Genomic DNA, 17,687 nt, shown 5'->3' with positions numbered 1-17,687 from the left:
AATGCTAATGTAGAAGTAAAATAAATTTGGAAGAGAAGATAAAATAAAATCATACCTGACTTTTAGCTGCAATTCCAACCGCCCTGTTCTTGTAGCCAAAGGATACAACTGAGCTGGGTGGTGAAAATAATAGTATGTTATATATCTCTAGTTAAAATACAAATGAAGTATTTAATTAGCAATGGATGTACAATTTCATGCTCCCATATGCACTGTTCTTAGTGAAGGGAATAAGAATTTGTCCCATGTTCAACATCAGAATCAGATTTAATATCACTGGCATACGTTGTGAAATTTGTTAACTTTACGGCAGCAATATAAGATAATATAAAAAGAACTGAATTACAGTGAATATCCTGATGAAGGGTCTCAGCCCGAAACGTCGACAGTGCTTCTCCTTATAGATGCTGCCTGGCCTGCTGTGTTCCACCAGCATTTTGTGTGTGTTGTTACAGTGAATATATATTTTTTTAATATATTAAACAGTTAAATTAATAGTGCAAAACAAATAGTGCAAAACAGAAATAAAAAATAGGGAGGTAATGTTCTTTAGTAATCAGATGACAGAGAGGAAGAAGCCATTTCTGAATCATTGAATATGTGTCTTCAGGTTTCTGTACAGGTAGTCCCCGAGTTATGAACGTCCGACTTACAGACAACTTGTACTTACAACCGAGGAAGGAGAATGCCATCCGCCATTTTGTCGCATCGCGACGCCATCTGCCATTTTACGTTGTTGCCGTTGACACTGTGTTGCATGTTTAACTTTGTATTTGGCTTAAATTTTTCTTAGTAAGCTTCACCCTGACCCCGTCCACCCGCCCCTCCCCACTTCCAGTCGGCTGGTGGCACAGTGAGATCAGCGCTGGGGTGGAGAACAGAGTTTTCCAAGTTTAATCCAGTAATAGACCGTTCCTATGCCGGGTTGATGTCGATCCAGTGACTCTGTACCATCCGTGCTGGGTTGATGTCGAGCTCGCAACTCGACCCTGTAAAAACACTGCCACCTCCAGTTTAAATTCCCACGCGGAATATTGTGGATGATCAAATACCCAAACCCAGCACAGCCCCCACTTGTCCCATTTAGCCTGTCTCAGTGCGGTGGTCCTTAGGACCCAGCAGACCTTGGGAACCGCCGCCCATAGTGTTTCTGTTCCATTGACGGGAAGTGATCGCGATTGAAAATAAAGTGGAAATAATAAAGCATTTGGAAAGAGGTGAAACGCCATCAGTCATTGGAAAAACATTAGGCTACAGTCGGTCAACGATCAGAACAATTTTAAAGAATAACAGATAAAGTGAGAATAATGGAGCATGTGAAATGCACTGCAACGCAGTTGTTTAATCATTGGAATACATACGTTTAAGTGTTTTATATGCATAGAAAGGTAAAATATATACTATATACTGTTACGAACCCCGTAACTGGGTCACTTACCAGCAAAGATGGAGATGTCCGTTGAAGTCTGATGACAGTATTTTTAACAGTATTTATTAGTAAAAATACATAAAATAATATCAATGCAAACATACAGACAATATATGTCATCAATACTAAATCTAAAAGTGCAGGTATAATAATAATCAATAAGAAATAAGCTCTATCGTTGTCTCGGGGATAATGTATTGTCCGATGGAAATATAAAGTTCATTCAGTTCATGCAGGCTGCAGCCGTTGGGGACCGCTGTGTTGCAATGGTTGGAGAGAGAGAGAGAGAGAGAGAGAGAGATTTGGAGAAAAACTTGCCAGCTTTCCTTTTATGATTTCGATCCGTCAGGAGTCTCGTTGTCATGGCCTTTCACTTGTGGCCTCTCTTTTAGCTAAACCGTTCTTCCGTGATGAGCCCGCCACCCTGGCAAGGGAGGACGCACACGAGCCCCCACCGGCTTTTGCTATAAAACGCTGTCACTGGATTTCCAGCGTTTCTCCTGGTGTGTCTAAGACCCTCTTTTATCCTTACTCATGGGGTCTCAGATGTCAATCAGGTTGGGATGATGCAATCCCTCAACCAGACCACTCTGGTTGCCCCGAGGGGTTTCAATGAATAGTACAGTACTCAATACACAATTCCGTCTCCAAGAGACAATGGCCGTTGTCAGTGGTTCCGTTCCGCTGAGGCCAGGACACGGTCCAAACCTTGTGTATTCTGCATGTCTCCCTCTCATTTCCTGGGTCCCAGACCCGAATTAATAGCGATCTTGTGATTCTCAAAAAGGAGGGGGCGACTTTGTACCCTTCGGCCCCTCAGAGTGGCTTCACATTCATAACACTCCCTTCCTTCTAAGATTTTTGCCACAGGTAAAAATTAATTAATATAGAGTCTTACAGGATTTCAGAATCTAACACAATACAAGAGTTTTTTTTCCACTACAGAGTAATACAGTTATACATTCAATTCAGCATCTAAACAATTAGCGATTACATTGTCACTTCCTTTAATATCTTGTACCTTAATAAATTCTTGTAGCATCAGACTCCAATAACCACCTATTTTTATTCCTTTTCTTCAGCAAACGAAAACTAAAGAGTTGTGATCTTAGCTTGCGTGTATATTACGAAAGGTCATGCAAATACTAATCTTTATTTTTCTTTCAAACTTAACAGTCAAACTTCCATGGGGTTGTCTTTATTAGTTACATGCTTTCTCGAAATCCCTTAAAACCGGATCCTGTTATTTAAAGTGGCATCCCGTCAACCCTCGCCCCTTTTCCAGTTAACTCCCACGTGGTTAGCTTGTATACCAGTATGGAATAGACTTTTGCATGCTCCTTTCATAGGAGTTATTTTATCAACAATGTTTTCCAAACGTAGCCCATTGGCTGAATTTCCACACAATTCTTTATTTTTAAGCAAGTCATTAGTTTTATCTTCAGGACCCTTCATTCTATTGGTTTTCAGTTTAAAATCTGCAAGCGATCCCTCTTTGTTCAAACAGCATTTCAAGTTCTGCCTCTTCACAGCACCCTCTTGAATAACAATAACGTGTGGGGCACCTTTACATCCCAAATCAACCAGTAATTGATTCGCAGACACCGTGTTACCAAGCCATTGTCCCTTCAGCCTGGTTACTGCTTCTGACATCAATCCAGACTTTAAATTTTCTTCATTCAATTTAGGAACTACACTTTTCCCTTTTCCTTCAATAATAATATTCACCACACCACCTTTTATCTCCTCACTAACTTTTAACACACCTTCAAACACAAACAACTGGGAATTCTCACTTCCCACTAGTACCTTTCTTCACTGAACCAAGTCCATCTGACCCACAAGGACTGCATTCCTTTTCAACTGAATCAAATACCTCAGACTTTTCCTGAGTTCCATTACTAGGTTCAGTACCACGTGCATCCTTATCTTGAACACACTCAAACGGGACATCTGCCTCTTCCAGGCTTTCAATACCCGTCCCCTGATCCTCCCAGTTACTCTCTGGGCAACTCCCTTCCGGAGTAAACTCAGCCCTGCGGGCTGAAACAACCTCATCTGCCAACCCAGCAGACTTCTTCAAGGTAATGGCATCCTTTTCATCTAGGACTGCCCTCATTTCATTATCGGGAACACATTTAAAATTTTCAACTTCTTCAAACAGTTTTGTCAAACCAGACAGATCATCCATGTCCAACCCTGGACCTTCTAACAGCCTTATCTGTTTCTCATTTTTACTCCGTGCCTCTATAAATTTCCTCCTGGCTAAGGGTAGGTCTGCCTCCTCTCCCTTACTCTCTTTCACTTTCCTATTCTCCATTTTACCACCCTCTAACCCCTCTTGGTACAGGGTCGGTAAAAACGTCTCAGCCAAATCGATACTGGCCTCTTTCTCAGCTGCCTTTCTCGACATGCTGCGAGTGGTCGCACATGCAGGATAGCTCTTGGAATCTAGGGGCAGGTCCTCAACACTTACAGGCTGGCTCGTCAGTTCCATGGCCGACCAAACGTCACCACCAGCTAAATCATTACCCAGAAGGATGTCTACGTCAGTTCTCGGAAATTCTGATCACACCCCTATTTCAACTAGTCCAGATACCAGCTCACAATTTATAATGATCCAATGCAAAGGCACTGCTTCTGTCCCTTTTCCTATGCCTCTCAAAGCTACCTTTCCAGTCTTGGGACCAAAATCTAGTACCGTACTGCGAATCAATGACAGCTCAGCTCCAGCGTCTCTCCAGATCCGCACTGGAACTGGAGTGTCTCCCTCTTTCACAGACACGGTTCCTTCTGCAATAAATTTCTCAGGCCTCTCTCGTATTCTGTCTACCTGGGGCTTTCTCGTCGATTTACTGATCACAATACATCCTGTAGGGACTGCTGCTCTCCCTTTTCCTATCTCCTTCCTCGGAGCAAGGCACTTAAGGTGCAATATGACCCACCTTTCCACAATTAAAACAGGTCAAGCCAGGACCTCTCCTGCCATCTTGCCTTTCCTCCTCCTTACTTTTACCACAAGCTCCCAGCTGAATCTCTGCCTCAGCCGGCGGGCTTTCTCTACCGTTCCCACGGTCTTTCTGGTAACTCTTATTCGAGGAAAACTTTGTATTGTGGGTTAGGGCATATTCATCTGCGAACCTAGCAAATTCGGATATGGACTTTTTCGGCTTCTCGTTCAAATACGTCCAGATATCATCCGAAACACAACCTTTAAATTCCTCAATCAGAATTAACTCCGAGACGCCAAAAATCTTCTTCCATCATTTCTGCTGCACACCAGTGATCCAAGAGCACACCCTTCTCATAGGCAAACTCTGCATACGTCTGATTCCACCTGTTCTTTAAATTTCTGAACTTTTGTCTATAGGCCTCAGGTACCAATTCATAGGTCCGAAGAATGGCCTCCTTTACTTTCTCATAATTCTCAGACTCCTTCTCCTCCATGGACAACGCTGCATATGCCCATTGTGCCTTCCCTTTTAACACACTTTGTAACAACGCCACCCACTGATCTCTGGACCACTTCTGACTCACTGCCACCTTTTCAAAATGTAAGAAATAACTATCACATCCGTCTCCTCAAACGGAGGTACTAACCTAAACTCCCTACTAACATTAAATCTCTCCTCTCGGTCTGACCCTTGAGCTCTTCGCTCTTGCATTAACTTCTCCAGGTCCATCTCATGTTGCCTCTGTTTCTCCTTCTCCCTTTTGTTCTCAGCTCTTTCCCTCTCCTTTTCAGCTCTTTCCTGCTCCTTTTCAGTTGCTTTAACTTAATTTCATGTTCCAACCTTAATTTCTCCAACTCTAACTGAGCCGTCCCACTAGCTGGTACCTTTTCAGGGATATTTTCCAATACCTCAGCCAAAAACACATTCTTCACAATATAATACTGAGCTATGGCCCTCCGCACCTCCCGCTTTTTCATTGACAATCTCACCTCTGTGAGATTTAGTCCTTTCGCAATATTTATCAAGTTCAACTTTGTGGCAGCCTCTAGCGCCTCCAGAGTTGGGTTTTCTATGAATTCGTCTATGTCCATCTTTGCTGGTTTCCCGTCTGGTTACCCACACAACCACATCCAAGTTTGGACTTAAAAGCCCGATTCACTGGCCCTCCAATTTGGTATCAAATCTCGAGACGAGGCCCCACGTTGTTACAAACTCTGTAACTGGGTCACTTACCAGCAAAGATGGAGACGTCCGTTGAAGTCTGATGACACTATTTTTAACAGTACTTATTAGTAAAAGTACACAAAAATAATATCAATGTAAATATACAAATAATATACATCATCAAATACTAAATCTAAAAGTGCAGGTATAATAATAATAATCAATAAGAAATAAGCTCTATCGTTGTCTAGGGGATAATGTATTGTCCGATGGAAATATAAAGTTCACTCAGTTCATGCAGGCTGCAGTCGTTGGAGAATGCTGTGTTGCAATGGTTGGAGAGAGAGAGAGATTTGGAGAAAAACTTGCCGGCTTTCCTTTTATGATTTTGATCCGTCAGGAGTCTCGTTGTCATGGCCTTTCACTTGTGGCCTCTCCTTTAGCTAAACCGTTCTTCCGTGATGAGCCCGCCACCCTGGCAAGGGAGGACGCACACGAGCCCCCACCGGCTTTTGCTATAAAACGCTGTCACTGGATTTCTCCTGGTGCGCCTAAAGGGGTTGTTCCCCAGACCCTCTTTTATCCTTACTCACGGGGTCTCAGATGTCAATCAGGTTGAGATGATGCAATCCCTCAACCAAACCACTCTGGTTGCCCCGAGGGGTTTCAATGAATAGTACAGTACTCAATACACAATTCCATCTCCAAGAGACAATGGCCGTTATCAGTGGTTCCGTTCCGCTGAGGCCAGGACACGGTCCAAACCTTGTGTATTCTGTGTGTCTCCCTCTCATTTCCTGGGTCCCAGACCTGAATTAATAGCGATCTTGCGATTCTCAAAAAGGAAGGGGCGACTTTGTACCCTTCGGCCCCTCAGAGTGGCTTCACATTCATAACAATCCTAAGACAAAGGTTTGACTAACTGATGCTAAGTAATACCGGATGTACTTGTTCTGACTTCTGTACAAATCCAACTTAAAGACAGACTCAGGAATGGAACTCGTACATAACCGGGGGTCTGCCTGTACTTCCTTTCTGATGGTAACAATGAAAAGAGGGCATGTACTGGTTGGTGGGGGTCCTTAATGATGGATGTCACCTTTTTGAGGCACCGCTCCTTGAAAGTATCTCAGATACTATGGAGACTATTGCTCATGATGGAGCTGACTAATTTTACAACTCCCTGCAGCTTCCTTCCATCCTGTGCAGTAGTCCCCTCCTCCCATAACAAGTGGTCAAAATGCTCTCTATGGTACATTTGTAGAAATTTGCAAGTGTTTTAGGTGATACACCCAATCTTCTCAAACTTCTAATGAAATATAGTCGCTTTATAGCTGCATCGGCATGTTGGGATCAGGTATTTTATATATAGAGCTATATATATATATATATATAGAGCTAAGACTTTTGCACAGTACTATATTTAATCGATGTGGAGAACTGTAAATGTATCAGGAGCAAAGGATGTTGGGATTAGTGAGGGTGGTGAGCTGTCGGACAGGTGACAGAGAAGGAGTGCCAGGGGCAGGGGGTGGCACAGGTGCAGACACACCCAGCCCCAAGACATCAAGCAAGGTCATTTGATTTCAAACAATTGTTTTATTGATTATTACAGAATGTCTCTCTGGTGCACCCCATTCCCCATACTCTCCTTTCCCCTTTTCTTAATCATGATTCCCCTCTCCCTGCCCCCTTCCTACTCTCAGTCCACAATAGAGACCCAAATCAGAATCAAGGTTATCATTACTCTCATGAATTTTTATTTCTGGGGCAGTAGTGTAATGCAATACATAAAATTACTAGGGTACTATGCAAACAGCTTAGGCAACCTAGCTATATACATGTGTCTAAGACTGTTATACAATGCTGTGCATTTTATTTTCTTTGAAAAATATTACAATAAATTTTCCAATGAAGCTAGTAAGTTTCAGTCAGGTTACTAGCAAGTTTCAAGGGATTATAGGAAACAGCACCTTAGAAGCTGCTTTGTCCTTGAATGTTTCTGCAGCTGCATTCATCCATGTGTGAACTGTTCACCATCGTGTTCATGACTTATGCATTATGATTAAAGTTTTGGGAAGTCAGAAGGCAAATTATACACCATGAGAAGCCCAGTTTTAATTTGCTCATTGGCTACAGGATTAGCAGCTCTTCGAGTTGCGTTTCTGGTCAATGCTGATACACCCAGGAATGACAGATGGTTTAGCCATAGTACTGCTACTACATGTCTGGAGTAGAAGATTAGGCTCCCTTGATGTTCATTGCTTCTTATTTGTATGACATGAGCATTATAGTCATACTATATATAGGTTTGAAGATTGATAGCACTTAAACAATTGGGGATCATTAAAATGCTAATTTGCAGGTTGAGTCAGTAGTAAGGAAATGCCATGTTTATTTCCAGAAGACCAAAATACAAAAGCAAGGGATGTAATATTGTGACTTGATAAGGCATTTGTCAGACTAGATTTGGAGTATTGTGAGCAGTTTTAGGCCACATATCTAGGAAATGATGTGCTGGCATTAGAGAGGGTCCAGAGGAGGTTTACAAATGAAAGAATTAATGAGGAACATTTGATCTAGGCCTGGAGTTTCGAAGAATGAGGAGGAATAAGGACATGAGAAGGCCTTGGTGAGAGGGATTAAAGAATAAACCGAGTTCTGTAGTTACATGAAATACAAGATAATGACCAGAGTGAGGGTGGGACTGCTCAGGGATCAAGGGGGAATACAGGTGCCTGGAGGTACTTATTGAATACTTTCTTTAGCATTCACAGTTGTGCAAGTCATTAGTGAGCCCAACAGAGTATTAGGTATAACTTTGATCAGCCTGTTATAGCAAATATGTGGATAAACTGAAAAGAGTGCAGCAAAGATTTCAGGATGTTTTTAGGATTAAAGGGCCTGAATTATACGTAGAACTTGGCAAGGGCAAGTCTTTATTCCCTGCAGCACAGAAAAATGAGGGACAACTCTATACAAGTAGTTAAAATTCTGAAAGTCACAGAGAAGGTGAATGGCAACTACATTTTCTTCAGCATAGAGAATTCAAAATAATAGTGCATGGGTTTAGGGCAAAAGGAGAAAGATTTAAGGAGGTCTTGAGGAACATATTTTTTTATCTAGAAGGTGGGAATTATACAGAATAAGCTGTAAGTTGTAAGTTGTGTGGCAGATTTACTAGTATTATTTGAGAAGCACTTGTATAGGTACAATCAGGGCTGAGGGCTTAAAACATGTGGACTAAATGCAGGAAAAAAGGGATTAACTGAGTGGATGTGGTCGGTATGGACTAAAGTATTTCATCATCTAATTTAGCCATAAATGTACACTCAGTTATCATTTTATGAAGTATCTCATGTACATAATGAAGTGGCCACCATGTGTATGCCCATAGTCGTCTGCTACTATAGGTTAATAAATTCAAGGTTTGATGTGCTGTGCATTGAAAGATGCTCCTCTGCACACCCGTGTGGTTATTTGAGTTACTGTCACCTTTGTACCAGTCTGACCATTCTCCTTAGATCTCTCTCATTACCAAGTTGTTTTACCAACAGAGATGCCACTCACTGGATTTTTTTGGGTTATTTTTTGCACCATTCTCTATCAACTCTGAGACTGTTGTGCATGAAAATCCCATCGGATCATCAGTTTCTGAGATACTCAAGCAAACCTGAATGTCACCAACAGATATTCTACAGTCAAAGTCTTCCCCATTCTGATCTCTGGTCGAAACAACAACTTAAACTCTTGGGCATGATTGCATGCTTTTATGCATTGACTTGCTGCCACGATTGGCTGATTAGATATTTACATAAAGGGATGACTTGGTGGAAGGGGGAGTGCCTTGCACATTCTTTGATAGAGGCGCATCTCCACCCCGTCACTCACCTTATACAATTAACCCTCTCATTCCTGGGATCATTCTCAAATCTCCTCTGGAACTTCAGTGCCAGCACATCCTTTCTTTAGCCATCTTTTACTTTCACTATTCCTACTCTCCTCTCTCCCTCACCTACCTACCATCCCCCTCACCTGGATCCACCTGCCAGCTCTTGCTCTTCCCCATCAGCCCACCTTTTTCTGCCCCCTTCCTTTCCAGTCCTAAAGAAGGGTCTCAGCCCAAAATATTGACTTTTTAATTCACTTCCACAGATGCTGCCTGATCAGCTGAGTTCTTCCAGCATTTTGTGAGTGTTGCTTTATATTAGCTCTCTTCCTTCTTTCCCCCATGTCCAGATGAAGGTGTTGACCACAAACATCAGATGTATTTTCCTCCACAGATGCTGACTGGTCCACCAAGTTCCTCCTGGTCCTTAGTGACTTGCTTCAGATCTCCAGCACCTGGATCAAGTTATTTTACACAGAGTGGCTGGTGCCGGAATGCACTCCTGAGGTGGTGGTAAAGACAGATGTGTTAGAGACTTTTAAGAGACCGTTAGATAGGCACAGGGTTACCTCTCTAGTTAGGGAGGTGTGGAGTGTTCTTTCCCTCCACTGGGCTGCTGGTCACCCTTGCGCAGGCTGTGGTGCCTGCTTAGAACCACCCCCCTCCCCCCGATTGGGGTTGGGTGGCACCATTGAGCAGGTGGTAGATGGTCATGTGAGCAGCTGGTGCATGTCTTGGGTCCTGGTTGTGTGACCATTAACGCCAAGCGGACAGTCTCTGAAGAGTATTGATAGTGGCTGGGGTCACCAGGGACATTGCCTGGAGGAGGGCAGCAGCAGGCCTCTTCTGTGGAGGACTTTGCCAGGAACAATCACAGACATGAGATTGTGATCACCCACATCATACAACATGGCACATAAAGATGATAATGATGAGATAGGCTCATGAATGTGAGGAAAATGGAACGATGTGGAACTTGTGTCGGCAGAAGTGATTAGTTTAGATGGCCTGTTGATGACTAATTTAATTGGTCTGGTGCAACATTTTGGGCTGAAAGGCCTGTTCTTGTGCTGTTTGGTGTTTTATGGTCACAGTGGAAGATCTGGGAAACAGGAAGCTGCTTCAGAGAATGCCACTACATTTCCAAATTGATCTCTTTGCTGGCTGTCACGCCGCTGGCATTCAAGGCAGCAAAGAAGGTTGTCCAACTCTGGTGGTGTTCAGGGCTTCCTTCTTCATGTCAGTATCTTTCTCTCAGTTTTCAGTACTGTCAGTCATGCAAGTCCTGGGTGGAGATTCAGGAATACCAGTCGCATTCAGGTGTAGAAGGTGTTTCTATAACAATTGTTTTGACCGATCATTGTTGTTAGCCTGGAGCTGAGCCCCCGAACCCGGAGGACAGGTGGACCACTCTTAGTCTGGCCTGCACCCTTTGACCTGTTTGGCATGGATGACCCCTCACAAACCAAAGCATAGAGCCCTGACTCCAGCCAACATAATTCTCCACACAAGGCACAAGCCTCCAAACCCTGTGATAACGTCATGGTCTTCTTGGAGGAACAAAGTTGATGGTAGGAGGCAAATATGATAGAGGCATTCAAGCAACTCTTGGATAGGCACAGGAATGGAAGGGAAATGTAAGGCTATGTACATTGTATAGGCATTATAAGGATTAGTTTAGTTGGCCAATTGATTAATAATTTAATCGATGTGGCACAACATTTTGGGCCGAAGGGCCCATTTCTGAGCTGTACTGTACGTGTACTATGTTCAAAGTGGAAGATCTGAGAAGCGGAAGCTGGTTGAAAAAATTCACTACATAACCAAGTTGATGGTAGGAGGCAAATATCATAGGGGCATTCAGGGGGCTCTTAAATAGGCAAAGGAATGTGGGGGAAAATGGAGGAATATGCACATTGTGTAGGCAGGGGCAGGGGCGTATCTACAGAAAATAGCACCTATTGCAAGCACTGAAATTGCGCCCCCGTCCAAACAACTGACACCCATTTTTTTTTTAGTTAACTTTACCATAATATCAGCTCAAGAATGCAAATCAAGCTTTTATCTAACAAATTATGGCACTACATGGAAATTATAACTGCACCTTCCTTGCTTCATCTGACACAAATTGGAGTATGATGTGATCAAAATTGGTTTTTCTTTTTTTTCCCCCTCTTTCTACACTGATCAGAGCAAAATCACAGAGTCTGCCTTGACCCATGGAGGCTCTCAAGTATGAAAGTATTAGTTTTAACGCTGTATGATCCCTCACAGCTGGCGATGGAAACTGTGATGGTTCGCATTTTCAGAATAGCAATGCGAAGATTGGGGAAGACGCTCTCATCTCCATACTGAACAATAAATTCAGGAAGTTCTTCAAGTATTGATATTTTCATGTTGACCTGTCTTGATAGCAACATTCTGCAAACCAAAATTTCTTCATATAGTTGCTGTCCATCAACATCAGGCCTGTACAATTTGCCCAAATTTTCGCACTTCTTCTTTAGGTCGTTACTGTTGGCACCATAACAGTCCCTTGACATCAAGAAAGAACCCAAACTTGGCGTCAGTATCGTGCAAATCAGCAAACCTTTCATCCATTTCTCTGTGAAGACGGTCAAGTGTTCCCTTCATGACCCTTTCCATTTCCTCCTTAGCTGTTAACCCAGCATCGAGTTCTCATCAGCCATTCATTTCTTTTGTCTCTTTCGTCTGACATCTTTCAACTTGAATATTCCATTCTTGACAGAGACTGAGTCCTTCTTCGAGTGACTCATTGACTAACACTTCTGTTTCATCATAAAAATGATCTTGGAGGGCTTTCAAATCCAGGGCAGCATCATGGAAGTTCATGCTAGGATCCTGCAGCCTCTTTTGAATATGGTCAATGCAAATGAGTACTTTGTTCCAAAATTCCAGCAGAATCAGAAAATCGTAACTCTGCTTGCAGTTGTACAGCTGCCTTGTGTCACTTCTTGTTTCACTGGTCTCATTTTCATTGTCCATCATGTCCTGGAGAACTTGAAGTATCTCCTCAAGGTACTTGTTCTGTCCTTGCACTCCACCTGATTTTGGACTCCGACTCAACAACCACAGGCACGGCGTTTTTGAGTTTTTCCCAGCGCTGTGTTGAATGAGAGAAAAAATACATAGAGAGCTTCAATGGTTCCAAAACACGTGACCATCATTGTATCCTCCTTGGCTGCATGTACACCCACAAAGTTGAGAGGGTGTCGCAATTCACAAACACTGCCAGGTTGTTTTTGTCATTTATTCTTTGATGAACACCACTTCTGTGCCCAGCCATCACAGCAGCATTGTCATAGTACTGTGACCGACAATCTTGTAGCTCCATTTCGTCCTTCTCTAGCTGTTTCAAGAAGTCTTCAACCAATCTCTCAGTATTCTTCCAGCTTATCTGCATAAAACCAAGGAAGGACTCTCTAACTCGTACTGTTTTCCTCTCAAAATCAACTTCCACATACCTCACTACTTCTGACGTCTGCTCACGGTGTGCCTGATCAGGAGTCGAATCGAACATGAGACCATAGTACTTGGCTTTACAAATGCTTCTCAGTAAACTCTGGCGAACAGTGGATGCCATCATGTGAATGAATTTGTTCTGGACACCCAGTGAAAGATAAGATGTTGATCCAGGATGACTTTCCAAATGAGTGAGGTGTTCTTTTATGACAGGGCCAAAGATGGCCAGTAGTTTCAGTAAGCCAAGGAAATTTCCCACATTGGAGTCAACATCTAGCTGAAGTGACTCCGTGTCCTCGCAAAGCCAGGTTCTGAGTCGCAAAGGGGTTTATGCAGTGAAGGATTCTCGTCAAGATATCATGCCACTTGTTTTCCCTTCTCAATTTGTGACTGAAATACCACGTCAATAACTCCTCTGTCTCCAGCTAATTGTCTTTCCATTTCTTTCCACTGTGTGAAGCATTCCCGATGATTCTTAGCATTTTCCATGAACACTAATCCTTTCAGGTGCTTTCCACTGGTTGAACCCACTTTCTTGCTCCAATGAGGATTGATGGTCTGACCGGGAATAGAGAAGACAACAGATACAAAATGCAGACTTTTTAAGAAGGGGAATAGACCAGCCATGAGCGAGTCACTTCCTCACCACGACCATTTCCCAAGTTTTGTTCATTGAGCGGTTGGTTACTTGTTGGTAGGAAAGGCCCCTCACTGTTCTGGAAATATTTCGAGCCCAGCTTTATTATTTCTGTTCTCAATGCATCAGGCAGAATTGCTTTTCCAGTATTCTTGTCAAACTTCAGAAGTCCAATGTCATGCTGTTCAATCACTTCTGGTATAACAGTTTGAGGTTCTTTGACACCATCCAGTTTACTAGGTTCAGTGTCATCAGGTAAAGTCTCATCATTAAACTCAATATCACCACCACCACATTGTCTTCCCCTCCTGTCATGTCCACATTCTCTGTGGCAGCCTCACTCTTAATCTCATCATACTCGGATTTATCTGACTTGACTTGCTCCTCGACTTGAGACGCATTTGCACTTGCTCCACCTTTGGATTCTAACAAACTTGTAGCAGGTGCAGGTGACTCAGTGGATCATGTCAAACTACTTATTCCAGGCTTTTCAAAAAAAAGCATGAAGAACTTACTCGACTTCTTGGCTTCCTCCAGCACTGCCTCCAACTTCCGTCTCTTCCGTCCTTCAGTTCCACTTTCCTTCTTCGTGAAGAAACGTTTCATGGACTTCTTACACAATGCTCTGAAATAAGGCCATCCTAGTGCTTCTCACCCACGATAATCAAAGACAGATCATACATCTGAAGAAAATTCTTTTTTCACTATTTGAGGATGGCTTGTCTGACTTTTAATGGAAACTGCTCAGTGGTGCCCCCTCCTTCAAGTAGTGCTCAGGGCACGTGCCATACTTGCTGTACCTTATGTATGCCACTGGGCAGAGGGGAGTAGTATAGTTGACTACCTGATTACTAATTTAATTGGTTCAGCACAATATTGTGGGCCGAAGAGCCTGTTCTTGTGCTGTATAGCAGAATCTCTTGTGTTAACTATAAACAGGCAGGTGTACAGGTGTACCTAATAAAATGGCCAGTGTATATTTCAGTCTGATTTTAGCATGCTCTAAAAAAAAATTATAAATTGTGTAATTTGTTTCCAGTGTGCCACTTGAGAATTATTGAATATGATTTGCTATCTGGGCACCAGCAATCTAAATTACTCACTGCTCAATAACAGTTAGCATAGAGATTACTGTGGTTGATCTTTGTGAGAGCTTCAGGCACTATCACAATGCCAAGACACAAGGAATTCTGCAGATGCTGTACATCTGGAGCAACACACACAAAACGCTGGAGGAACTCAGTAAGGGTTCAGAAGCCAGTACAAGAAGGTGGCGAAGAGCTAGAGCAGTACAGTATTAGCCAACAGGTGATAGTGAGGTGGAAAGCGGGTGAGTAGGCGGGGGAGGGAGACTGAGGGGGAGTGATGTCAAAAGCTACCACATCCTAGGTGGAAGAGGTAAAGGGCTGTAAGCAGAAGGACTCTGATAGAAGAGAACAATGGGATAGAGAGGGAGCAGCGAGAAAGAGTCTCATTGATCTCCCGTGTCGAAGAGAGAAGGAACACTTTATTTCCTTCCATTGATGGTGCCTGACCCGCTGACTGCCTCCAGCACTGTGTTACTGCCAGAATGCTGCCAATCACAAACTGCAGGTCACGTTGAAAACAGATTCCGCACAATGACACTGCCTGCATTACTCCTTGCTGAGTACTGATCTATACTTTTACATTGTGTCCTGCCTGAGTGGCTGAGAGAGCGACACCTGAAGCCGTCATCCGCACAGCATCTCCGAGCAAAAATTACACGGCCACCTAGATGCCCAGAGCAAGATGCTAATACATTTTTGAACAACGTAAAATGTCAAGGACTCTTCTTGAAAGTTAAACATTTTCAAGTCTTGACTGATATTCATTTAGAAGCTCATTATTACAGATTAAACCACTTCCTTTAAACTTTTATTAAACGTAAACAACTTCAATCATTTGTGCTGATCCCATCAAATATCTGCAACATGAATGTATTGATCGCTTAAATCGCTAATTACTTTTGGATGTTAAGCTGATCGGGCTCAATATATGAGAACAGCATCATCGTTTGTTCCACGTAACTTTCAGAAGGAATAAAATACACATTCACTCGACAATTAATTCAAGATGTGAGATCTACCAGAAACTAGTGCATTTGATTGCAGCACCATCTCCCAGATATTCCTTGATTTCTATCGAAGTTTCCAGTATATTCTCGATGCACTTAAGCCACGAATTAAGAGAAATTTTTAATTCTAATAAGGGACGACGTTATTACAGGGAGCTTTCTTTAACTTAGATTAAGTAAACAGTTAAGGCATCAGAAGGCTTTCAAAATACCCCCCGCAACATTTTTAACTTCAAGATCTTCCAGTGAACTTCCGAAACGTTGGTAGGGGAACACATTAAACGACATAAAATACGGGCTAAAAAATATTTCACTGAATTGAACATAATATTATCAACAGAAAATAACCGGAGTACATTGTGTAAATCTGTTCGCACCATGGACCAATTTTAAAGAGATGGCTGAACATTACAGCACACGTTCGCAAAGTTATTTTGCTTATTTAAAACTATTAATAGCTTTATTAAACTATTAATAAAAGTATTAATCCATTACTTACGGGGTACATCTGTCGCTGTACTCATTGGCAACGGTCTCGATGCCCCCGGCTCTGGCGATGGCGATATAACAATTTTGCATTCCAATATCAAACCCGACCACAGACATGTTTGTTTACTGTCCCTGTGCAGTAACCAGGATCGACTACCATCAGCTCAACTCACTGTTGCTTCTCCAACACACCAGCATTACTATGCGGGCTGGTGTAGTTTATATATCGAGCTCGGAAGAAACTTCCAGAAACTGTCACTATCCCTCGGATTGCCCGCCTACTTGGTCCGCATGCTCCAGACTTTTCACCCAATCACGTTGCGAGAACCACCTGGCTGTCCGCGATCACCATGACGACCATGGACGCTCTGACGTAGAAAGGAAGTTCGTGAGCTCGCTGGAAGCTTCTACCACGCTGGGTGCTTCGGGTGCAGTAGCTGAGCAATATGTGACGTTTCACAGCATAATAATATTGATGAATAATTTAGAAACAGAAAATTCTAGACTTTTCGGGAAAGGGATCTACTTCTCCCACTCCCATTTGATTTTCGGCATACGGAGACCAAATTTTAAAAATAACCTGAGTGGGAATTCCTACTCCGTTTCTCTGCTTTTCCACTTTGATTTAGCTGGAGTCATGGAGCGGAAACAGACCCAGCGTCCCATGTAGACCATGGTCTGGTCTTCTGCTTGCACCAAGACCATAACCCTCTATACTTCTCATGTACCTTTTCAAACTGCTCTGTGTTCCGATTAAACCGCATCTACCACTTCTGCTGACAGCTCCTTCAACACCCAAATCACTCTCAGAACGAAGATATTCCCCATTAAGTTATCCTTAAATATTTCATCTTTCATCCTAAGTCTAAGGCTTCTAGTTCTAATTTCACCCAACCTAAGGGGAGAAGCATTTATGCGTCACCCTATCTATACTCAATTTTGCACACAAAGATCTCTCCTTATTCACTGCACTCCAATGAAACTTATCGTATTCAGCCTTTCCTCGGGTCCTGGCAACATTCTTGTAAAATTTCTCTTTCAAGTTTGTTGCTAACTTTTCTGTATTTGGGAGAACAAAACTGCATGCAATACTCAAAATTTTGCCTCTCCATGCTTTTACAAGTTCAACATAACATCCCATGTACTCAATCCCTAAATTTATGAAGGCCAATGCACCAGACCCCTTCGTTATGACTATCTACCCTTGATGTTTTACCTTAAACAGCTGTGATGTTTCTGCTGCTGGACCATCAAGTCATCAGCTGGGTCCATCCATCTTCAAATGTTTTATCCCCTAACCAGGAACATCCTCGGGATGGTGGGACAGCAGAAGCTGATCCATCTTCTACCCCTGATGGTCAGAAGTCCAGTTACTATCGTCTCTTCGCAGCCAAAGCCAACTGGGTGCTCTCTCTGCTGCTCGAAGCATGGTGTTAACAGCTCTCATCCCGGTTCTCCCTGTATCCCTAAATCTGCCATCATCTTCCAGCATGACATGGCGGGAAAACCTCTTACCCCCACTTCGACAGGGAAGTTCCACGTCTTCA

General features: G+C 42.9%; 1 protein-coding gene across 2 annotated transcripts in view; it reads right to left on the bottom strand.

Moving 5' to 3' along the window:
* LOC132391202 (heat shock protein 105 kDa-like) overlaps positions 1 to 16,415 on the bottom strand; it is an 84,075-nt gene extending 67,660 nt beyond the window's left edge. Inside the window, exons 1-2 of one of the 2 annotated variants that reach the window (XM_059964096.1) lie at positions 16,151 to 16,415; positions 56 to 113 (exon numbers count right to left, since the gene is read on the bottom strand). In XM_059964096.1, the coding sequence (XP_059820079.1) occupies positions 56 to 113; positions 16,151 to 16,257 (165 nt within the window). In that variant the 5' untranslated portion in view covers positions 16,258 to 16,415. The remainder of the gene's footprint in view (positions 1 to 55; positions 114 to 16,150) is intronic. The other variant, XM_059964095.1, reaches the window with a different exon arrangement.
* Positions 16,416 to 17,687: the final 1,272 nt, after the last annotated feature.

Source organism: Hypanus sabinus, chromosome 3, assembly GCF_030144855.1.
Source record: "Hypanus sabinus isolate sHypSab1 chromosome 3, sHypSab1.hap1, whole genome shotgun sequence".
Taxonomy (NCBI): Eukaryota; Metazoa; Chordata; class Chondrichthyes; order Myliobatiformes; family Dasyatidae; genus Hypanus; species Hypanus sabinus.
This window is presented reverse-complemented; position numbering and strand designations above follow the sequence as displayed.